We start from the raw sequence: 24,709 nt of genomic DNA on the forward strand, positions 1-24,709 counted from the left end.
GTAACATATCTACAGCCGAATCTATATTATTTGCCTAGTGAGATGTTCATTAAATATTGGGGATCTTTTCATATCGGAAAACTTACTATATCCATGGAGATACTATTTCTATAAAAGGACCACTCTGGTTTCAAGAGATCGTATCTGTCTCCAGTATCAGAACATCTTTTTTTCTCCAACATAATATTTTCCTCTCCCATTGAAAATTGTAACATTTCCTTCATTAGTTCTCCCACTTTCCCGTTCAAATTCCCCTAGAAAATCTATCACATATCCACACTTTCCCGTTTTGCTTCTCCGGAACCCTAGATTTATTTCACACATATAAATATATATATATATATATATATATATATACACACCATACATAATCAAGCTAGCGAATCCTATATGCTAACAAAACAATATGGAGGAGGAGAACGATGAGTCGACTAAGAGACATGACAACACGTTTAGCTTGCATAGTATCTTTGTAATCGTCCAAGTCTCAGCCGCCCTAGCCGTCGCCGGTTACTTCGGTTTAGAAGGATTCATCCTTTGGTTCGATTGGTTCCGTTTGGTTCTAAGAAACATTTTCTTCATTTTCATCATCTTAAACGCTCTCATCGGCTCCATTTACTTTACTTTCCGCAAAGCCACCGAGATAAAGAAACCGAGTCTCTATGATGAATATATCACCGCCGTCCCCTCCGTCGTCCGTTCTTCCCCGGAGCAGTCGACTTTTGCACCGATGGAGGTTGGAGATTATGGTGGTGGTGGTGGATATTATAATAACTCGAGTTATTATCAGGAGAGTGTGCAGCCGTTTCAAGCGGTTGAGGAGAGTAGCTGCTATGAACGAGTGGTGACGGAGAGGATGACGAGCTCGGAGAAGAAGATGAAGAAGAAGAAGAAGACGAGGTCGACGGTGGAGTATCATCATGAAAGGACGGTATCAGAGAGAGTGATGATGCAAACGACGGGCGGGTCGTGCAGGTCGTGGCAGGCGATGATGGATGAGCTGAGCAACGAGCAGTTTCGTACGACGATTGAGTCTTTTATCATGGAGAAGAAGAAGATGATGATGTATGGCTGGAGGCAAAACGGTGACCCTCAGTTGCAAAACGGCGTTGTTGATGATCAGTTGCAAAACGGTGTCCCTCAGCTGCAAAACGGCGGTTTCCACCAGTGGCGTAACGGTTTCCCTCAGCTGCAAAACGGCGGTTTTCACCAGTGGCAAAACGGTTTCCCTCAGCTGCAAAACGGCGGCGTTCAACAGTGGCAAAACGGTTTCCCTCAGTTGGAAGGGCAGCCTGATTACGATGGGACTGGTGGTCATGGTCCGTACTTAGCTATTTCGAATTAGAGCCAGGCGACTATGTAGAAGTAACAGAAGAAAAAAATTATGAATTTGATTCTCTTAGATCATTGGAACATTTGGATTTTTTTAGAGGTTTTATAGTTTATGTTTCCAATTTTAATCTTGGTTGTTCTGTTTCTAGGGCCATTAATTAATGATGTATTCTAATACAGATGAGGCTCCTATTAATTTCTGTCACATGAAATGAAAGGTTGTCAGTTTTTGACATAAAAAATCATTTATTCGTTACACAAATAAGATACAAGCGAGCAAGAACGTGAAGACAATTCGAGTAAAAAAACATTGTTTGAGGAGCAACGTTTAGCAAAAACGTGTGCCACTCTATTTGCGTCTTGAAAGATACTCTGTTTAAATCACACATATTTTTATTCTTGAAGCAAATGACATTACATATACTTCATTAATTAAAAAGTACTAAATCATGTCACTGTAGGTCCAAAGACATGTAAAAGAAGCATAGGTTATAACATGATCAACCCATTCTCAGGAGCGAAACAATAATAAGAGCGTATCGAGGCGAGTTCACATACAAGTATTCTCCCACTATCTTTGCATACCTTTCAAAAAGTTCGTCCATCACGTTTTGACGAAATGTGGGTTCTAGCATCGGCTCTACCACGGCTCGTATTGTCTTAGCCACTCTTCGTCCACTAGCTAGGGCTTCGGGCTTGGAGCGTAATATGTCATAGGTTTTATCGTTAATACTCCCACCTTCCCAATCAACCGGACTTATCTCAAGTCGATCAATCGAAAACGAACCTTCTTTCTCTATCACCATTTTCAACTCTTCGGAGCTCGCAGCATAGTAAGGAGCGTTAAAAGCATCGATATTCTCTTCTTCGATGATACCCTTTAGATGAAGAACATAAAAGAAAGGAACCTTTTAGTTATGAGTTGTTGAGTAGTAAACTTGATTTGGCTATATATTATTTGTTGATCCAATAATCTTATGGGTTGGCTATTATCACTCGTCCAAGAATCCAAAATCTTGTTGCAGCAGACCCAAAGATTTAAATTAGTTTGATCAAATATCTAAAAAGCTTAGGAACCAGTCTTGAATGGGCTTTGAGAAAAGTCCAGGCTACATTAATTGAGATATAAAGTGATTTTCGTCATCAGTCTACTTGATTTCTACTATAGTTTGGATGAATTTCGTCATATTAGCTACTGTTTGGCACTACCAAACGAAACGTATATGGTATCAAAACTATGTGTATATGATATGTATCAATCTACATAGATTGGCTGAACTGAAACATAAGACTACTCAATGAATTTGGAAAAGCAAGCATGGGGCCACTTTACCAGGATAACTTAATTGGTCAAGTAACGTGCTACTGTCAGATCCCTATTGAGTAATATGGGCCATATGCCCACATATATCTAAAAGACTAGATACTTACATGCTGGTTCTAATTATATGTAAACATATTTGCAACACTATACCTCATTGGCCATGGACATAAGCGCTTGAGCTAGGAGCTCCCACTGAAAGCAAGCTTCTTCGACCGTAGGATCCGGTGAGCTTCTACCGAGGAACGATAAAACCATTCTGCCTCCAGGAACCAACTCCTCGGATCGCGATCTCAGAAACGCCGAGAAATCGGTTTGGAATTGAAGAGCGTAGGCCTTTTGTGCACTCTCAGGACTTGTTTTCGATATGTATATCTTCCCCATGTTGTCTAGATTAGCTGTTGTGACCACCCCATCTTCGTTGTTCACTTCACCGCATGGAACCTTGTATATGGATAATAATTTCATTTGTTAGCATGTACTGATTATCGTAGTGTGATGTATAGATGAAGTGAGACAATTGTTTTCTAGTGTGATGTATGATGTGTCATATGTGCACCACTAGGTTTTCCATCTTTTTGGTTTCTCGAATAAGAAAGATTCCCACGCACTAGATTTTTTTCTCTCTTAATAAAAGGTATATTAGTAGCGTAAATATTTTCCTGTTGCTGTATCGTGAAAGTTGTTTTTAGTATATATTTATTAAAAGAATAATTAATTGTATCCATTCTTAATGTTTTGCAAAGAATGTGATTTTGACACTTTTTCACACAAATTAATAAAATTAATAAAATTGTTGAAATGTATTTATATTTTTATTAGTTATATCTAATTAACCAATAATATTTGAGATAAAAATTATTATCTATAACTTCAATTGTATTTTGTAATTAATATTAAGCTTAAGTATACCCTGAATAAAAATTCTAAATTAAAATGACTCTTTTTGTGAAAACGAGGGTAGTATCTTAGATTTAAGTATTTAACAATTCAATATTCAGAATGTAAGTTGGCAAATGGCATTTTCTTTTTGGAAGAAACTAGTTATTTAACACATACTCGTAAATATCATATATTCATAAGTAAAATTCGCCTAGAGAAACAGAAACCACACCTGAGACAACCAGTGTAAACTAGAAGAAGAATGAACAAAGTGAAGGCTCCTGCAAGGAAACAAACGTCCGTAGAAAGATCCAGGAACCGCCGACAAAAAACACGGTCCTCCTCCTCCTCCGTGCTGAAAACCTAAAGCCGCCTTATTGCTATTTTCTCTCTTCTTAAGCCGGTCGTAAAACTCTGGCAAAGAAGCAAAGATGTAGTTGAAGTCATTGCTAGGAAGGTCGTTGAGAGAGACTCTTAGCTCAGGGACAGGACGGTGGAGGTCAGGACACAAATTTTGGATTGTGTCTACGATATTGGAGATGGACAATAGACTGTTGGGACCTGTGGAGCAGCCTAAGTCGGCAATCCCAAAACTCGAAATTTCAGAACTGCTCATCATTAGCTTCTTCAAGGTCTCGTCCAATACTCTTCTGCCTAGAGATATTATGTTGCTCTGCGAGTTACATAAACATTGTCCACATGTGTTGTTAATTTTTGTGGTCTAGAACCAAAATAAATATTAAAATATAGATGGATTTTGACATTACAATATATACTATATATTATGTACACATGACTACTATGAATATTTCTTTATATGAAACTTTAACCTGAGCTGTAGAGTTTTTGGCATAACTTGTTTCACCGTTTCCCCTGTTCATGTGGAGAATTCGCATGACTTCCATTTCTCTCTTTCTCTCTCTATATATGTCCTTTTCTGAGGCAGAAGGTTTATGAAGAAAATAAGTGATGTTGGGTTGGTATATATAAGGGAGTAGGGTAAGAGAGCAGTTCTATAACAGCCACAACCACATGCATCTTATGTACCTTGAGTTATCTCTCCATAGTGTTCTCTTCTTACGAATATCCTTTATATTAAAATTGTTCAAGGTGATTTGAAACCATGTGCGGGTTACAAAGTCCTCTAGACTAGAACAAATTATTAATATAAAACAATTTTGTTTCTTATTCCTAGTCATATACTTTTCAGGTGATTTAGAATATAATTAACTTTTTATTTTCTTTATCAAAAAGAATATAATTAACTCAAATTTTATCCAATCAGATTGAAGTGCTACGTTTGGATACGGAACAGTTAAATTTAGTTGTCATGTTTTGGGATAATATGGAAGAAATCAAATACTTCACTTTCATTAACGGTACGTGAACGAAAATTAAAGGAAAACTAAATTGTAACGAAAAAAATTATTCAATCTTGTGTTAGTTGGTTAAAAGATAGATTCTTATTATTAATCACGTGTGATTTCATATGGCTTTCGTAAACACTTAACCGGAAAAAGATCGTATACATTTTTAATCCGTATGCAAAGGAAAGAAATACGTAGCGAGAACAATGGCCAAAAACATCTTCATCGGTGCCTTCTCATGGAATTTATGAAAACAATAGGATTTTAATATAGTATTAATTGGGTCTTTTATAAATTAAGAAACACCCACTTATGGAAATTGATCTCTTTATAGGTTGGGTTCACTTAGTATTTGTTCTTCTCTACTCTTACGTACAAGTACATATATAACAGTACTGAATCTACTGATCGATGACAATAATTAAGGAACCTAACTAATTTTGTGTGTTGTGTTCCTTAGTATTCATATTAATTGTACGATAATCTACTAGGTACTCTTGATATGAATAACAATCTGATAACCAAAGTCGAATATAAAATCATGTAATTTTGTATCAGCCGAATGGTGGAAAATATATAAGAAATGAAGGATATTTTCGATTAAACAAAACTTAGGTTCATTCTCATGGTTAAATTCGCTTTTCATTTTATGATCAAGTATCACGTAGATAATTAAATAATAAATATTAAATTAAATTAAAAAGAGCTAAAAAAATAATTTTAGTGATGCTAATACTAACATCTAAATTCTAAACTTTAAATTTTAAATTTTAAATTTTAGATCGTAAATCTAAATTTTAGACCTTAAACCCCAATAATATACCATAAACTCAAATTCTAGATTTCAAACCAAAACTATATTCTCTAAACCTAAAACCTAGACTGTAAACCTAAATCATGAACTTTAAATTCAAACTCTATACCGTAAACCCAAATCCTAGATCATAAACTCAAACTGTATATCCTAAACGCAAATCCTAGATCCTGAACCGAAAATGTAAATCTTAAATTCAAACTCTAAACCTAGACGATATAGGATTTGGATTTAAGGTTTAGAGTTTAGATTTATGGTATATGATTTGAGTTTATGGTTGTTTGGATTTACGGTTTAAGTTTATAATCTAGGTTTTAAGTTTAGTATATATATATACAGTTTGAGTTTACGATATAGGATTTGAATTTATGGTATATGGTTTGGGTTTAGTGTCAAGGATTTGAGTTTATGCTTTAAAGTTTAAAATTTAAGATTTAAAAATTTGTTAACGGCGTTAATGTTATTAAAATTGCCTTTTCAATTATTTTTATTTAATTTAATATTTATTATTTAATTATTTATATAGCACTTTAATTGATCACAGAGTAGGCTGGATTTAAAAGTTCATCTTATGGGGTGAACCTAAATTCTTGTTATTTTCAATTTACATGGTCGATGGTGTTAAAAATGAAAAAAAATTCATAACCTTGAGGAAAACTGAACTAGATGAGAGTCATTATTAATGCTCAAATATATACCCAAGAACATATGCGTGAAGCATAACAAAAAGTGCTCTATTTGGTATATTTTGGAAATGGAAACGTTTTGTATTCGTTAGGTCTACGAAATTTAAAGACTTTTTTGCGGTGCCCAGCTCTCGGTTTTAGACTGGTTTCGGTTTGTAAGGTTCGAGCTTGACTCGTAGCTCATCGGGGTCTCTAGAACTTTGTCCCGCTATCTTGGGGTTTTTTTCATTCTGTTTAGGATCTATTGTTTAGTTTTATTTCCGCATTACGCTACTTGTTCACTGTGTAATTTCTATCAGAAATTCGAAAATTGATATAATAATTTAATATTTTACCAAAAAACAAAAATTTAAAGATTTTTCTATTATGAATGAACTGTTTTTTTTGTGTAAATATTAAATTATTGATGAATTGTTAGATAGGACTGATTAATCTTATTAACAAAGTTCCAAACCGATACTGATATTTCGAGTAATCGTGTATTATTAGCAGTCTAGCAGGTAATTATAAACTACAGTTAGCTAATTGATCTTAACTGACGGACCTGGGAATTTGTTTAGATCCACTGCATGCTACAGTTAAACTTATATTTTATTAATTTATTCGTTTCATAATAGATGATATTTTGACTTAATATACAAAAATTAAGAAATTTATTTTAAAAATAATTATAAAAATATAATTTAAAAATCATTCAACTAATCATAAAAATAATTACAAAAATTAATTAGTTACACAATTTTCAGCAAATTTAAAATAATATAAAAATATGAAAACATTTATCTATTTTAAAACAACAAACATTTTCTAAAATATCATCTATTATAAAATGGAGGGAGCATTAAAATAGGTTTTGTTTTTTCGAGTATTTTAAAGTCAGGCAAGAAAAAAACAGTTTAGTTCACTTCACATGTCTTTTGTCTTTTGTCTTGTATGTGCGTTTATGGTCCCATATTTATGTATAAATTGTGTTAAGAAACTCATTTGTACTGTTTTGCCATTCGTCAACTTTCAAATAGTTTATTATTTTAGGAAAAGGTAAAATGTAAAACTGTCATGATTAGATTATTGTTATTATTATGATAATAACCTGCTTTTTAGGTATCAATCGATGTGGTTGCCCTTAGGGTTTAGTAATGTCAAAACATAAGACGTAGTACGTACCAACCGATCTAGCTTCTTAAGAACTCGTGTGATCAATAAAGCACAACTCAGTGTTCTGAAATATACGATATCAATCAATTTAGGCTTGAATGGTCTCAAATCTGAAAGTATTATTAATATAGACCGAATAAAGACGCGAATTAAAAATATATATGATTATTGATTTGTTTCTTTTCTTTTGGACCCCATTGCATACGATTCGTGGAACATCATATATTTCAAAGATGACATTCGAAGTTTCGAACCATTCCTCAAGATAAATATATGTGAGAAAGCATTATTAATTTTGTCACGTTTTCTACCTGTTCCACAGTAAGGAGACGACGGTCTACGGTATCAAGGTATAGTATCTAAGAAAGAATTTATATAGTACTATCGAAACTAAGAGTGATATTTTATCTACTGATTTCTTGCACGCAAAATATCAAAGCTACTTTTCAATCTTTTCTATTTTTACATTTTAATTTCATTATTAAACTATTATTTGGAAAAATAAATAAACAAGTTTTTGGTGAACCACGTGGGATTTGCTGTCAAGCAATTTTCTAACGCGAATAGATTGCCAGATGAGGTAGTAATTTCACGTGTACATTCTGCTTCACGTTCTGACGATGAGCCTCTTTCTCGTTATATATAATTGGAATTGTTTAATCTAATTTAAGTTATTACTTCTGTTGAGCTGTGTTTCTTTTTATGTCAACATGTCTTACAAGACTCTTTTTATACCCTGTATTTGTTTTTTTGGTCACATGTTTATACCCTGTATTTGTTTTTTTTTTGAACATTTATACCCTGTATTTGTTAAATTCTTTTTGGTGTAAAAGTTGAAAATATTTGTTAAATTCTCTTAAATCAGTGTTACAGATATACATCTTTTTAAATGTATATTAGAAAAGCTAGTTTTTTTCTAAAAAAAATATGATACATATATCTCCAGTCACATGATCAACAGTTTTCATATGCTGTTTTATTTTGAAGGTATTGCAAGGATACGTGCAGGTCTGGATAACTGCATAACATGTCATTTTTAAATACATTATTTAGAAAGGGGGGGACTTCTAAACTTGTTGAGACTTCAGAAAATAAAAACAAGGAAAATTTTGTGTAAACTGATTTAATTTAAAAGCATTTAATTATTTATTCATATTTGAATACTTCATAAATGATAAAGCTACCTTTCGAAGTTGATTATATATGATTGGGGAAAGAGAGAACACAAGTCTAACTCAGTGTTTGCTTACTTGTTTGGTTAGTTCTGACGAGAAAAAGAAAACTATCAAAGAAAAGGCAAAACATGTGTCTGATGTGATAATTTGGCACACTGATTGGACTACATACGTCTAGTTTATATTACAAAGATTCAATCGTTGATATACTAAACTTTAGATATTTTCAAACTGATATTAAATTTTATTGAAATACTTATTTAAATTAAAGATTCATACTTTGGTTTGATTGGGAAAATTTTCTTAACTATATAAGAAATTTAAATTGGACCAATTGTTTGAATACAAATATAAACCAAATGATAAAATACTTTGAATAAAATAATTTTATGGTTTGGTAATATTGGTCTCTCAAGAGCATTCTTTCTTTGTAGGTTTTTACTCATGTTTTGGGCAAAAAGTTCTAGACACCTCGCATAGTATCTTAATCAGTTCCTCTGTCTCAGTCCCTCTCCGTGTCTCCAGCGGAGCGTAGCTGGGCAGAGCTTGGTTTATCGCATTAGGTTCTTTATTGCGGACCATGGCGTCTTTTTGTGTTCTTGATTGTGTCAGTCGGAGTTCTTTTGGCAGGGAGACCTGGGTTGAGATGTGTTATCTCAGTGTTAAGGCATCCATTGGCCTCCTTAGCAAGCTTATCTTTTAACATGAACTGGAACTTTTTGTATCCAGATTAGCCTTCATTGCAACCCGACTTGTCTGGAGGCAGAGCGTTTTGGGGTGTTCCGGACCTTGGCGTTTCTTCCTTCCATTGTCCCAGCGGTTAACTGAGGCTCCAGTGACATGCTTTTCAGTATGTTTGATATTCTCTTATTATCATTATGTTAAGAACTTTATGGACAGTTTAAATTATGAGCTTGAAGAGATCATCGAAATCAGTTACGCCGGTAATGGTGCGAGAAAACCGACATTCTAGGCAAATAGGTAAACCTCACATTCTCGAAGTTTCCATTAACAGTGAAATCGGGGACTGATACTCTAAAGATTTTCAAACGGTTTAGCGGATGGCTAGGGCCGGCCTTGGACCATGCGTAGTGAAACATTTGTAACAGGGCCCCAAAATTTTTGAAGAAAACTATATAGACATAAGAAAAAAAGAAAAATTTAGACCTCAAAAAAAAAATTTAGATCCCCAATTTTTTTTTTTACATTAACATTACAATATATCCCGAAATCTCAAGACGAGCCCTGTGGATAGCGTCGGTTAAGTGAGCGAGCGTTAGTCTTGTGAAGTTTAGTGCAGAAAATTTTGGTTAATTCAAGCTTGTATTAACCAAAATTTTCGGTTGTGAATAAAATTGTAAATGCTTTTAAAAAACAACAACACATTACTCTTGGTTTCTAAAAGAATAACGTATACAAATGCGTTGCCTCATAAAAAGAAAAGGAAAAAAAAGGAAATGCATTTTGTAATTGATTTTATTGTGGCTGGAAATGAATCAGTCATTAAGTTTGGTTTAAGTTAGAGAGCGACTCCGATGACCAAAAAAGAAAAAAAAAAGAAGAGAACGACTCCTCATAACCTAATTAATATATATCTTGTTATGTCAAATCATCTTGTACTATATCAAGATTTCATTCACATTTTTGTGGACGTTTGCCGCAGTCTAATTTGATGTATCGCAACTCATAGCAAAAAGAAACCATTGTTGTGTGGCATTGTGATGGATGATTCCTTGTTTTTGGGAGAATTGTGCTATCAAATTACAGATTAAAAGAGGTTAAAAAACTGTACCTGAAACTTGCGATAAGTCCTTTGTTTGGTCATATCAAACATGTGTTTTGTCTAAGATCCCACTTTCTTCTAACATGCAAAGACCATACATGTCACATGATGCAATCCATGTCACAGGTCACTTGACTTTTTTTTTTTACTTTCGAACTTTCAATACAGAATCCAATGTGGCAAACACCAACAATTCACACATTCGATAGCATCATTATGCAGATCAACAAAGGACTTTGATTATTAAACTAAAATCTCACCGCAAGTTTCTTTATAATCCACTACAACCTTTGCTCTGTAACCAACCAGATCGTTGAACATGCACTCTTTGCTAATTAACTCGGGAACTTGATCTCACTTCACCAGCAGAACTTCTTTCTCTGTATCATATGCTCAATCATTAAAACATAGATATTGCAATGAAAGGGGAGAAAAGTTAGCTGCAAAAAAGGAGGCTAACCTTGTACTTAGCTTCCTCTTGCCGGTCTATGTAACCCAAAAGTTCTTCTTGCTTCATTAAAGCCTCGTGTAACGCCTGCCCAAGACCCAAAACTAGGTCATTACAAGGCTCATAATGACTCACTATCAGTATCTTTCAGGGTTTTTAGAATGGTTATACCTTCTTCGTATTAATGAGCTCTGCTTCTAGTGCATCCACGCGATAAACAGCAGCATTGAGCAACTCCTCTTTCTCATGAGGCATCTCGGATTTCTTCAAGTGAAGGGTTTCTATCTGTTTCTCGAGATCGCCTAGTCTGCTCACAACAGAGGAAATGATATTGACTCTTTCATCGATGGTACTTGGACGAGAAGGCGAAGGAGGACGAGATTCCCTTGCATCACGTTCGTCACACAGCTCATCTCTAGCGCTTGAGGGAATCAACTGGGAGTGGTGACTCATAGTCTGTGGCAGAGTCAGAGAGGCGAATAGTGCTAAAATGTTCATGAAGAACGCAGTCAGCCACCTCCAGATTTGACTAACACTTCCTACTGTCCTCAAACTAGATGTATAATCCGGACCTGTAACACATTCCATTATATGTCTTGACATTTTAGAAATATAACAATTTTGTTCAGGAGTCTTACCTTTGGAAACATTTGAAATCTCGTGTGACTGCCAAGCAACATCCACAACTTTGTCCACCATTGGCACACAGTCTTCATACTCGGATAAAACACAAGGACTTACTTTACCATTGGCCTTGATCTAAAATAATAGCATAACAAGCATGTCAGGTCCGGTGAGAACTAAAAACTAAGTTTTTGATGCAACTTGAACGCTTACACTTTCAGAAACAGGAGTTAACTTAGGTATATGATTTCTAATATTTGTTTTAGGTGAAGACAACTCTTCTACTTCAGACCCTGACTCTGCTGTTGACGTGTCACTAGCTTTCATCTGAGCCAAGAGACGATATATATTACTATTACAGTCTGATAAACTTTATGTCCCAACTACCAAAACGAAAACCTTACCCCATAATAAGTTTGCTTATTAGATGGAGATATTTGGGAATCACTGCTTAGAACAGAACCAGCATGCCTACAGAACGTCCCACCACTGCGACCCATCTGCATGAAGGCTGAGAAAACCATTAGAATGATCATATGCATAATACAAACATAACGATCAATCACCTTTAGTATCTCAGGGTCCTTCCACGGCCCTTTGTCAGATCTCATACAGCCTCCTTGATCTGCACAAGTGCAAGTACCACCGAGAAAATCTGGCAGCTGGCTGAATAATTTCCAAATATGTTCAGATGATATAGAATTATATTCTGGAGATATATGATAATAGACATGAAAAGAAATCACTTCAAAGACTAAGACTCTGATATGTGACTATGGTTAGAGAGATTAGGATATTTAACATTTAGAGTTTTGCTAATTTTCTATTTAATAATTGGTTTTGAAGTTTTACCTTTTTATATTAGTTCAAGTGTTTTCCCATTTTTACAAAGTTGTATCAGTATATACATTTTCATTTGATTAATAATAGAGAATCTTCCAAGAATTAAAATCTCTAAGAGAGATTAGGTTAAAAGGAACTAAGCTTTTTGGTTCCTATCAGACTCCCTACCTTGCATCAATCACTTCAAGTAACTTGTTCTGGAACTTGTTTCCGAGGACCTATTAGAATCACATTGATCCAATTAAATCATCTACAAGAAAAAAAAATGTTGAAGTAGATATTTAGAAACAACGGTTTTAAGTTACATCTATTTTGGAGACAGTCTTTGGGTCAAGAAACGACTTCACCGTGCCCCAAAGTAGCTTAAAACCAGGGCCGGCATTAATGATGAACATACGGTGAAGTGTCTGCACATGTCAGTACACATGTTAGAAAACTCTGCTCAAAAACAGGGGTTTGCTAATGAGAAAATGAATGGCAGGAGCAGCCACTACCTCAGGATAGTTATCATTATCAATCTTTTGCAGTTGCGTGATAAGATCCCGCGCAGACTTAGTGAAATTCTTTAATCCCTGCAAAATATATATATCGACGATGCAGAGAGTCTAAAAAAAGAGTTTTCATAACCTTGTTTATAAAAAGAAAGAGAGAAATGTACCACGCCTTGGACATCAAGAATTGTTGTGCTAGAGTCGACGTGTCTCTTAGCAGCGATGCAACAAGCAGGAAATTTGATGGTAACAGTTTTCTCAAACTCTCTAACATGATATCTAAGGTATCTTTCCAGTGTAGTGACTTGCAAGAGTTTGCAAGGGTCGACTCTACCTAATCTTTCAATGTAAACAGGTCTTCCGTCCTTGTCAACACCATGGTATCCTTGGGGGTAGTATTTTAGAACTTGATCCAACTCAGGAAACTCAAAGTCCTGCCAAGTGAAGACATCAGTCAGCAAACACAATCGCACACAATATTTTTTCTTTCAGAACACACATGAAAAAATAAATAAAAACCTTACTACCTCCAAAATAGTGTCTGTACCAAAATCTCTTCTCCATTGGATCATGTTGGCCCACATTAACTTTGCTTTTCCAAGATCGAATCTCCTTGCATACAAGAATCTACAGAAAGAAGAAATGTCATGAAAACAAACAAGTGGTCTCTCTATACTTCATATCAAAACACAAACATGACGTCATCATCAACACAAAAGACATCATCATAAGAAGAAAAATATACATGAATTCACACAAGAAAATATCATTATAAAATAAAGAAAGAGCAAAAAGGACCTCAGCATCATGTGATAATCATCAAGACTTGGAGGAAGCAAATCATCAGAGATGAGTGACTGTCGGAACTCAGAGACGTATCGCAACTCCTCAACATCATGTATGTCTTCAAAAGTAAGAGATGGAGTCCGATCGATGCTTCTTCCCTTGCTTGGCCTCCTCTTCCTGCTCAGAGAACGTCTTAACTTGCTAGAAGCCTTTGACGCTTTCTTCTTGAAGATTCCGATTCTAGTCTTCTTCTCGTCCTCTGAAACTTCGAAATCTGACTTCCGTTCTCTTTTCTCATCGTTGCTAGAGAAACCTTCAAAACCTTGAGAGACAGACAATTCAAAATTACATATTAAGAACATATCTACGAGTGAAAATATAATTGAGAAAACTTGAAAAGAGGTAATCTTCACTCTCATGACATATATTACAACCGATATAGTATCTGTAAACCCTAGGGAAATTGCTAAACAGAAAACGATGAAGAGATGTGAGAAGAGGCTACTGACAGGGTCTTGTGAAACGATCAAGAGGACCAGACATGGTGAGAATAGATCGAAGGTTTGAAACTTTGAATAGTCGAGCCTTGACAATTCGAAAGAAAGAGAGAAAGCAGAGAGATGGTGAAACGGTAGATGGAGGAGTTACTGAGGAATTTAAGTTTTTTTTCTTTTGGTGCAGTTATGATTTTAATTAATGTGAAATAAATGTTATTTCCATGGCCGCCGGAAATGCAAAGAAATCTCTGCCATCAATGTTTGAAACTTTGAATATTGTCTCTTCTTCCCTTTCGTCTGCCTCTTCGTTGATCCTTTGATATTTTTATTTTATTTATTTATCTATCACAATCCAACAGCGGTTTGTTTTTGTTATTATTTGCTTCAGACATCAAAGACACGTGTGAAGCTCTTGGCGGGAACCCACTTCTGTTCGATTATGACTTGTTTGCTTTTTTTTTTATTTGTTTTTTCAGAATGTATTGAATTTTGGCTTTTGAATTAGAATAATCTGTCTGTAAACATCAAATAATTTTCTTATATGTAACTAAAGTTATAACGATATTTTATTTTATGTAGGCAATATAATACGCGCGGTCCTACTTCCGGTAATCCGGAATCTGCAATAATTCGCTAAGGACAAATTGACAAAAAAAAATCATACTTTCCACTAAAATTTATTAATCTAATTACGAGAGATGATCAATGTATGATTATGTATGTACACATCACTGATTGGTTTCACACGATAACACTACATACAAGATTTTATGTCTTTTATCTTCGAGGAACTTACTAACAACGTGCACATGTGTATGATAGACGAGTATTCTCCATCACACGAGATATATTATTTCTTTTGCAAGGTTGGAAGCGTCCATGTCCATCACTTTGATCGCAGCTTCTAAGCAATGGCTTCTTTATTATTTACAATAATAATACTACTACTTTTATAAATACATTTGTCTCGGAACTGCTCTGCAGTAAATGAAACAAACACAGAACGTAAATTACTCGTTTTGGTTTCCCTGTAAGCCCAAAGTAGAATGAGCTTTTGTTTTTTTTCTACCATTACCTGTCGATCATGTGTATTTCCTTAGTTTGCGTTTCGCTTGAAACTGGCCAAGCTTGTCTCTCCACTCAGCTGCAACATTCATTGAAACCCCAAAACACAAGACAGGACATTTAAGAAAGAAAAAAAATAACCAAGATCACCAAATAAAAAAAAAAGATTTTGAAATGGGAGAGTCAGGACAGAGGGAGAGACTAATTATTACCTGCTTCATCATACCGTTCTTCATTAACGGCTTGCATCATGTTGTTCAAGAGATCAAACTCTTTTGTATCAAGACAAGGCTGACCATTTGGCCTAACACAAGTAGGAAAAAAAAACACAAAGTTTTTGTTAAGTTGGTAATTGTCAACGTTGTTCAGACTAATTTCACTAGCAACTTAGAATTTACCGGTCTAGTTCAGTATGTAATAAACCATCAGAAGCAGGTGTTTGCTTTGATAGCTTTCCAGACTCGATGACTCTCATTCCATCACTGTATGCTAGAAACTTGTTAACTTGGATGGGTACCTAAGGCCACACCATTTTTCAAGAGTGGTTAAGATGATCCCGTGAGTTATATGGTTATTGTAATATAAATGTACCTTGCATCTGACAGCTATATTGATTGCATCTGAAGGACGTAGATCGAAGCTTACACAATCAGACTTATCCCCCACCTGCAAATCCCCATTCAGAACAGCCTTAGCATAAGAAATGAAAACGAGACACTAAATGGAAGATGCATTTTGAAGACCAGAAGTTGCAAACCTTTGAAAGGAATAACTGTGCGTAATACGCCTCGTGAACTCTTGTGGTAACTCGAACAAGCCTAACCTGCGGTTAACTTTCTTCGTCTAAGAATTTGTATTCAAAAGAAACAAAAAAGGAAAGGCTTTACCTCGTAACCCATTTTATCTACCATCTCCATCACCACTTCATACATAGTTGGCCTTGCCTACACAAATTAATCCCTATGTTAATAACTCTCCACTGATTCAAACAGAGAAGCTGGAGATAATAATATATAATAAAAAAAAACGTACTATTTTCACATTCGTCAATGCTGCCATAAGTAACACACTTGGCATCTCCACTGCAATTCAAACCAATAGAAAGGAGGATGAGATTCAAAAACACCGGAAAAATAAATGGAAATACTCAACACACAAATGAGTGTGAGAGATCACATACAGACGATAATAGGAAGAAGAAGACCAGTTCCATCTTCCATTTTCAGCACAATAGCAGAGTGTGGAGCATAACTCGGGAGATTCCCTCCCTGAGGATTATTGTGAACACAACGAAGCTGCCTACCGTCTCTCATCTTCACCACAAAACCATCCGGTCCACTTCTTACCTCAGCTAATTAAGAGAAAAAAAAAACACCAAGAAGAAGACATCAATGATTAGAATGAAACACTGATGGTTTTAATCATTATTTTATTTACCAGATTCAAGTACACTAGACTTGACATAATCTTCATCGTTCTCGTTGAAATTCTCTGCTGTGCTTCCGTTACCATCTGAATGCGAGCTGAAAAGACACTGTATACCCTTACACCTCCGTACTATCACTGTAGCAACCTGGGACTTGACTTTTTTAGTCTGATGACCCCAAAACCGGTTCCTGAGAAGCCTAGGTCTCGAAACAGTGGAGTTGACGAGCGAAGCAGACACACTCACTTGTCTGGGACGAACACTAGGGCAAACAATCGGTGATTGAAGCGACCTCATCTTCTATGCAGAAGAACACATTAAGAAAATTAAATATTTTTTTTTAGAATACAACATTACCAAACCTAACTTAATTCTCAAAATACTTTACTTGAATGAATAACTCACAACTCGATATAGAAATCACTGATCCCACATAAAACAACAACAACAACAACAACAGCTAGTTTGAATAATCTCAACGATCGGTGTATTTATCGATTAAAAAAGACTATAATATAACGTAGCTTGGATCTGTGTGTGATGAACATATAATCGAAATACCAGAAAGTGTTTGGATTTTTTACCTTCAAAATTTTCGTAAGATTCAATTGGATGATTCTCAACAGAGAGGACTGAAGGGAAAGTATGATCTTGTACAGACAGATCAACGAAAGATAATAATAATATAAGAGAGATATTTTTTTTTTCTTATCGACCCATATTTGACGAATTTACCCTTTTCACCAATCGATAGCAATTTTCGCTTATGTTCGTGGAAGGGGTAAAACGGAGAATTTGTCTTAGTTATGGTGACGCGGAGGGTAACTCGTGAAAAACTGACAAGTCATCAAGTAACAGTCGCCGAATAATTATCTCTGAATGGATGCCACGTGTGCGGCGCTTGTGTCAGTATGGTTTGGATAAGGCTGTTTGGATAAAATGTACGACAGAGAGTGTGACTGTGTTTTCGTTTGCTCGAAAGTCTTGTGTCAATAAAATGGGCTTTTGGAACATTTAATTATTTATCGGCCCAAATTATATAGGTTTATGGCTTCAGCCTCACTAGTCCGTTCCGAGTGAGAGGAAGACACTTCTCTTTTTTAAAATTGGCTAAATCAAACCTTCATGAGACAGATTGTGGAATCATATCTTGGGAGTAACTCCTCAGACCCTGTGACATAGCGGTCATAATTTAATTTTTTTTTTTACTTTCGGTCTGGTTTTGATTAACAGAAGATACAATTTTTTATAGAATATAGAAATTGTTGAATAATGAATGGGAAAGCTTCCTTTGATCATCGACTAAGCAGTCGTATATATACATGATACATGTAGTTATCCTAACTATAAGATAAACACCAAACTAGAAGTAGATAATGATGAAATAGAATATGTCGATCATATATATCGGTACATAACACTCCCCCTTGATCGACACATCTGGTTCAGGGTTCATTCATGCTTTTGATGTTGCCTCATTAAAACCTTTCCAGGAAAACCCAGTTGGACAAAACCATGGATAAGGAAAAAGAGTACAACACATGAACTCCCCTTGATGAATGCATCACTGAATATCTTTCAGTCGACGCATCTCGATCTGGTGTATGAGCTTCTTGAGGCCCGCAGGAAATGGTGAAGAAGTCGGCTGGATTGTCTTGTGACCGGGCTTGTACTTCTTTCTCTAATCTCGTGGACAATGAATTCTTAGACGGGATCTTCTTATTTGTTGTCGTCTACTCCATAATCTGGTCGGGCATGTTGACATTATGGTCCTCGACCAAATCATAATCACGGGTACATATACTCTCTACATGAATCTGTCTCTTTTGTCATTGTCCATCTAATTTGGATAGACTTCGACCAGTCATACGCCTGATCATTCTTTTGGGCCATTGTGGTTTCTCTTTAACCACTGATATACACATAATGGCTCATACTTGCATTGTAGTCTTATACATAAATTTTATTAGTTAAACATCGCAATCCATACTTATATTTTATGGCATTTCATGACCTTCTTGCCGTGGACCATCCCACGAGCTGAAACACATATATTTAGGTCATAGACCTTGTCCACACACGCCTATAACTTGCCCATGAATGGCTAATATATTGCAGTCTAATATTGCTGCAATTACATGGTAAGTGTGCTGCGATGATGTTACTACAATGTCCTTATTCATTGCCGTTGGTTCCTTAGAACCTTCTTTACCATCAGCTATATCTTAGACTATGTATATTGATATGCATGTTGTTAATTGGTATCTTAAGGCCATCCCACGTTTTGGGTTATTATGTTGGTCGTCTCACATGGACGATTGGACCAGAACATGGTCAGGCATGGTCTTTGATTAATAAGGCCGTGAACCTTAATGGTTCTCTTTGCCTTCTCCTGCGACCATCTCATATGTCACTTAGAATGTGCTGATTTCAACATATACACCCACGGCCATGGTCCCTGCTGCAAGTCATTGCAGCCTCATTATATTTAAAATATGGCCTATTTAAGGATCAATCGATAACTTGTATCATTGAAACCATTGAACCATTGAACCTCTCATTAGGTTGGTTTGATATAAACATAAACACAAGGAATTATAATATCCTCTATAAGGATCTATGGACTGATTGTACTAAGTATTTTCTTAGTCTTTCATATCACTTGCAGCTGCTTTGTTTTCAGTCCATGAATAGCTTAGGAACAAAACTATTCTATGAGAATTTCTTTTCTCATCTTTTTGATACTTTTATCATTTCTTTATCCAGTGATCAACATGCTGCTTACTACATTTCTTTCTTACTTATATCCAGACATTTATCATTTTCGAATTTGTAGTAGCATCCAACACATAGGAGTACATCTCCTTATAATTTGTTCCTTTGGTCTCTGTGAGTATCCTTGTGTAATCAAGCCATTCCTTGAATGCTTTAAATAGGAATATGAACACCTTAGTCCATGTCTCACTATTTCTTTTCCTTTCCCACACATGACCTATTTTCACTGGTTTTATCTTATCAGATGGTGTTTCTATATATGGTCAATACACCCATCTCTTTTATAGATTCTTTGAATCTTTCTTTGAACCCCCACGGTTTCCTTTAGTCTATGAATGCATTCTTGTATTCTCGTGGGTTCTGATCCTCGCTTATATCTTTTAAACTCAAGTGCTATTTCCTTATGCATCTTTATCTTTTATGTGTCGACACTTCTTTTATAGTGTTCCATTGTGTTCCAGACATGAACTAATCGATTAGAGATTTCATTCTTACTAAGAACCTTCATTTACCTTGCAGTTTGGCGTCCCAAACTACATGGTCTGGTCTGTTAGATGTTTAGCTGCGGAGCCTTATCTCAATGTCTGGTCTGGTTTCTCTTATGACCTCGGATATGTCATTTCTATGCACCTTTCTTTTTATTTCCGAGGTTCCTTATCTTATGGAACATATTGGTCTATCTTTAGACTTTATAGCAACTTGATTATGTCTCTTATAGGACATTAATTTCGTGGTGCTTAAGCTGGTATGACTTAGTCATTCTTTTTCTTTTCTTTTCGGGTCTAATCTGTCTGGCATTCTTTTAGCTAGCTTTGTATGATCTTTCTTTGGACGTCTTAAATCATATTCTCTGGTCCGAGGATCTTGCCAAGACAAGGATGGTTAATACCATTCCATTTCTCTTTATACTTTTACCAGCTTATTTCTTTCTCCTCCTAATGTTGGATAGTCGGATTTAATCATGCAATCCGTAAACCTGGCCTTAATCTGATCACCCATATTTGGCTCAAGGTTTCTTATAAAATCGTGGGAGAAAGCATTCTCATATCCAACATATATTCCCAATCTTATCTCATCTTCTTATGAGGTTCCATCCTAGACGGCACATATTATTGTGGTGGACTATACATAATCTCTTAGGATGGTCTATGTCTGGATCATGACCATTTATCATTTTTAGATGGGAATATCTATGTTCACTTTATATGGCCTGATGCATATTTTTATTACATGTAAATCCATGTGTTCCCAAGCATTAGCTAGTGATCTTTGTATCCCAAAGAATTCGGCCAAGTTCTATCATGGTCATAGACCATGTCACTCGGATTTTTAGTGTTGTTTATGGACCACGGGAGTGTCATTTCTCCCCCTCATGAACATGCTAAAAATCTTTTAGATGCTTGGAACATTATAGCCTATTGAGTTTCCCTTGTGTACATGTTACACAACGTGAGATTCTATGGGATAACTCTTTTGTGCCTTTTTTTTTATATATCAATCTTTGCATCAATTTTAAAGACCTGGATGGCTAGTCCAGTCATGCCATAAAGTGTATAAAATTTCGTGGTCAACCTATCTGGTTACCTAGGCCTTTTGCCTTTATCATACTGATCTTTTAGCATAGTTTAGATCAGTTGAGAGTACAGTCTCGACCATTTTTATGCCTTGGGCAATTTTTACTTTCTTTATAATCTTAAGGAACTTATATTTCCTTTGCCCATTGGTTCAATGTGGAAACCATTCATTTTTCAAAATTTTATAACTCAAATGGGACTTTTATTTGGGTGAATAATTCATGCCCCTTTTAGGCAATGCCTTTGGTCGGATGATTTTTAATTACTATACTCATTTTTAAATTTTCATTTGTCATTTATCAATCAAGAAATTATCAAGCAAGTCAAACATGATAATATAAAACTAATACAACTCTTAATATATATAAAAAATCGTAAATGACAAACAAATAAAACATAAAATCAGAATGTCGAAATCTCGATTCTTAGGCAATGTATAAGCCGGCCACTCCTTTTATTATTCTGGGCGTGGCTTCTTTGGATTCATCCTTATTCTCTCCAGCCTTATTGACTTCAGGAAGTCTCATCTCACTGGTTTTGCTTTAGTATCTCATTATTCTTCTCAGCTTGTAATAGATGCGAGATCAAATTCGTATAAGTGGTGAAACCTTTTTTTCTGTAGAGATATTGTAACAATAGATCCTTTGGATCAGATGTGAGGAATGTCTTTTCCAGTAAATCTCCCTCTGTTACCTCTTCACCACATAGTTTCAATTTAGAAACTATTTTGATTAGAGCTGAGTTATATTCATCTACAGACTTAAAGTCCCGAAATCTGAGATTTATCCACTCATGCCTAGCCTTTGGTAATAACACTATTGTGTATCTGGATTTTAACTCTGTCCAAAGGTCTAGAGGATTCTCAATATTTAGATACTGATCTCTGAGATCCTCAGTGAGATGTTGGTGAATAATTGTTACTGCCCCATATTTTTCATTTTCAGTTGCATACTCGCCTTTGATGATACATCTGTCAAGTCCTCTTATCTTCAGGACAATTGCAGTGTTCATGGCCCATTTTAAATAATTATCTCCAGAGAGATTAAGGGCTAGATAATCCAAATTCGACATCTGAAAATATAGATTTTAGAGTCTTATTATTTGACTTATAATCGGATTCATACAATGCATTTTGGTTTCTTTCAACCTTTTATTTATGCAATGTGATTTGGTTTCTTTCAACCTCTAAATTATTCAATTCAATCCGATTTCTTTTAGTCAATATAGCAATGCAACTTTGGTTTCTTTCAACCTTTGATTTTTATGCAATGCAATCCAATTTTCCATTCAATCTAGCAATCCGATTTTCTCATATGATCGGTCAAAAAATTGTTTCATGATGCAACCTTAGCAATCAATGTCTATATGATCAAGATGAGCTAAAAAAAATTAAATCAGATCAAATAAATGATTCTAGATGATTTAAATGTAATCGGATTCTAGAAAGAGAAAATATGGTTTAGGATTTCGAAAATATAGAGTTTTACTTTTTTTATAAAAACTTTCGAAACCATTGATCTAAATAGTCATTATATGACTTTAAAAAAAATCAGATCAATCTAAACAATTTTAGCATTTTTCTAATCTTCCATTATTCTAAAACTAATTTGGAAATTTTCAGAAACCATAAAAAGTCAATTTTCACAAAACCGGAAATTTCTAGAAAAATTAAAATTTGCAATTTAGCAATCTAGAAAATTTCTATTAATTTTTCTATCAATCCCTAATGATTCAAGTCAATTTCGGCATTGATCAGGGAAATCATCTAGCAAATAGACTAAAATTTAACAATTTTAATCAAAAATCACCTATTTGCAATCTGATTTCATAAAAAAAAAATTAGGGTTTGTGTAATTCTCAATTCTAAGCAGTTCTAAAACATCAAGAACAACTTAAAAATATTTAAACTAGACAATCAGATCAAGAAATCAAGTCGGAATCACAAAAAAAAAATAGATGTTTTTGGATGAAGCCGATCATGTTTATGTTTTAGGGGATTGATCGATTTCTAGGTTTAAGGATTCGATTTGATCATTCAGATCAAAGAGGTTTTGAGATTCAGAAACCATTATGGTTTTGATTCTTATTGATAAAAAAATCTCATATCGAACTTTTGGTTTAAGAGCTTCGATTTACTCATGGAAGGGTAGGGACCTATTAAACTTTTGCTAGGTTTTTATTTGGGTTTTTGCAAAATTTTAATGGTCATTCCTTTATCAATCAACCACGTTCGATTATGTGTTCTTTTAGGGTTTCAACGTTTACCTTTAGAACTTCGAAGTGTAGATTTGGACCACCGAGAGCTGGAACAAGTCGGATCGCGAACTGCATGACCGGAACGGATCAGAATTTGGTCGCGTCTTAGGTTGAGCAAAAACCTCTTGTAGCTTTAGAAACGGTTTGAGAGAACGAGCTGTTTGAAGTGCCGCCGTCAATTAGGGTTTTTGAAGTAGCTCGGGATTTTAGAGTCTCGTGCTGATAACGTGTTGAATAATGAATGGGAAAGCTTCCTTTGATCATCGACTAAACAGTCGTATATATACATGATACATATAGTTATCCTAACTATAAGATAAACACCAAACTAGAAATAGATAATGATGAAATAGAATATGTCGATCATATATATCGGTACATAATAGAAATCAATTTCTTGCAAATTATAAGATGCAGAAATTATTGAGAGGTAGATCCAGAACATGTATATAAAAAATGTCACATATGTAAAACTGTCCATCGATATAGTCACATCGTGGAATCGGTTATTCATCAATATCACGTATATTGAAGATAGTTGAACATCATATTTAATAGTAAGTATAGATTATATGACAATGTGGGTGATAGTTTGACAAGACTTCAAAAAATGGACAAATTAACCAGATATGAAAATTAATTGAATAAAAACGACAATATTAGATGCCCCTACATGACCCCCATCAATTTTTAAGTTTAGTTTAATATAAACATATAACTTTAGTATATATTGAATAACTGGTCTTTTTTAAGAGACTGATCTCCATGTTTATTGTGAAATCTCTAATAATTTTATACATATATGATTTTGATCCGGTTGATTTTTGGTTCACCTCCGTCATTGTGCCCCTAGGTAAAAATACAAATATAATGTCGAGAATAGCTCATTTTGTATCTGTTACTTATCAACTACTTCCCTGTGAACCAAAGAAACTAAGATGGAAGTCATCCACACTTAAATTATCCATAACAAGTTCTTTTACCCTAAGTAAGATATGAGATCATGATTAACTCTGGTTTATTAACTGAAATTTTTAACTTCGGGTAAAAAGATAGTTCTTAATTTTTCTTAGATTTTAGCTAAGAAAAGCTAAAAACTATCTTTTAAATAAAAGATATAAGAACCGTTTTAGTTAAAAAAATATAAAAAATGTTAAATCATGAGTTAAAAATCTCGGCTAAAAGTAAGTAACAATTGCATTTTCGGAAAGCATTTTTATCTATATATTCGAATAAAAATTATATATCGTATTTTTGAGATAATATTAATCATGTTTGTCGTGATGCAATTCCTTTCATCGTCTGCTGGTCAAAACCCATGCATGTGAACCTCGGAGTAAAATGATCACACAACACACCTCGAAAAATTGTAAGGACCATTTCGTTGCTAGAATACAAACAAAACGAGC

At 34.8% G+C, this 24,709-nt stretch overlaps 4 protein-coding genes across 6 annotated transcripts; 1 reads left to right on the forward strand and 3 right to left on the reverse strand.

Annotated features, from left to right (window-relative positions):
* Positions 1-406: 406 nt before the first annotated feature.
* On the forward strand, positions 407-1,345 carry LOC108844511 (uncharacterized). The gene has a single exon (XM_018617779.1). It carries the CDS (start codon positions 407-409, stop codon positions 1,343-1,345), a length of 939 nt encoding a protein of 312 aa, XP_018473281.1.
* A 360-nt stretch (positions 1,346-1,705) lies between these two features.
* Positions 1,706-4,524, reverse strand: LOC108841710 (jasmonate O-methyltransferase). The gene is made up of 4 exons (XM_018614472.2): positions 4,366-4,524; positions 3,768-4,208; positions 2,807-3,097; positions 1,706-2,210 (listed from the first exon to the last, which is right to left on the reverse strand). Exons 1-4 carry the CDS (start codon positions 4,438-4,440, stop codon positions 1,833-1,835), a joined length of 1,185 nt encoding a protein of 394 aa, XP_018469974.1. The 5' UTR covers positions 4,441-4,524; the 3' UTR covers positions 1,706-1,832.
* A 6,097-nt stretch (positions 4,525-10,621) lies between these two features.
* LOC108863072 (phosphatidylinositol/phosphatidylcholine transfer protein SFH4) lies at positions 10,622-14,508 on the reverse strand. Its single transcript, XM_057009353.1, has 14 exons — positions 14,217-14,508; positions 13,720-14,029; positions 13,449-13,548; positions 13,089-13,355; positions 12,925-13,002; positions 12,736-12,837; positions 12,599-12,648; positions 12,154-12,253; positions 11,992-12,087; positions 11,801-11,914; positions 11,602-11,722; positions 11,135-11,535; positions 10,976-11,050; positions 10,622-10,895 (listed from the first exon to the last, which is right to left on the reverse strand). Exons 1-14 carry the CDS (start codon positions 14,248-14,250, stop codon positions 10,875-10,877), a joined length of 1,869 nt encoding a protein of 622 aa, XP_056865333.1. The 5' UTR covers positions 14,251-14,508; the 3' UTR covers positions 10,622-10,874.
* A 350-nt stretch (positions 14,509-14,858) lies between these two features.
* Positions 14,859-17,372, reverse strand: LOC108863052 (bifunctional nuclease 2). Of its 3 annotated transcripts, none has more exons than XM_018637363.2 (11): positions 17,280-17,372; positions 16,707-16,992; positions 16,450-16,620; positions 16,302-16,351; positions 16,157-16,213; positions 16,027-16,092; positions 15,861-15,935; positions 15,668-15,786; positions 15,482-15,573; positions 15,280-15,348; positions 14,859-15,182 (listed from the first exon to the last, which is right to left on the reverse strand). In XM_018637363.2, exons 2-10 carry the CDS (start codon positions 16,990-16,992, stop codon positions 15,287-15,289), a joined length of 978 nt encoding a protein of 325 aa, XP_018492865.1. In that variant the 5' UTR covers positions 17,280-17,372; the 3' UTR covers positions 14,859-15,182; positions 15,280-15,286. The 3 variants fall into 3 exon arrangements, with proteins under 3 accessions (XP_018492865.1, XP_018492856.1, XP_056865339.1); XM_018637354.2 differs by having other exon boundaries at positions 16,707-16,995; XM_057009359.1 differs by having other exon boundaries at positions 14,859-15,177; positions 17,280-17,347.
* Positions 17,373-24,709: the final 7,337 nt, after the last annotated feature.

The sequence above is a fragment of the Raphanus sativus genome, chromosome 1, assembly GCF_000801105.2.
Source record: "Raphanus sativus cultivar WK10039 chromosome 1, ASM80110v3, whole genome shotgun sequence".
Taxonomy (NCBI): domain Eukaryota; kingdom Viridiplantae; phylum Streptophyta; class Magnoliopsida; order Brassicales; family Brassicaceae; genus Raphanus; species Raphanus sativus.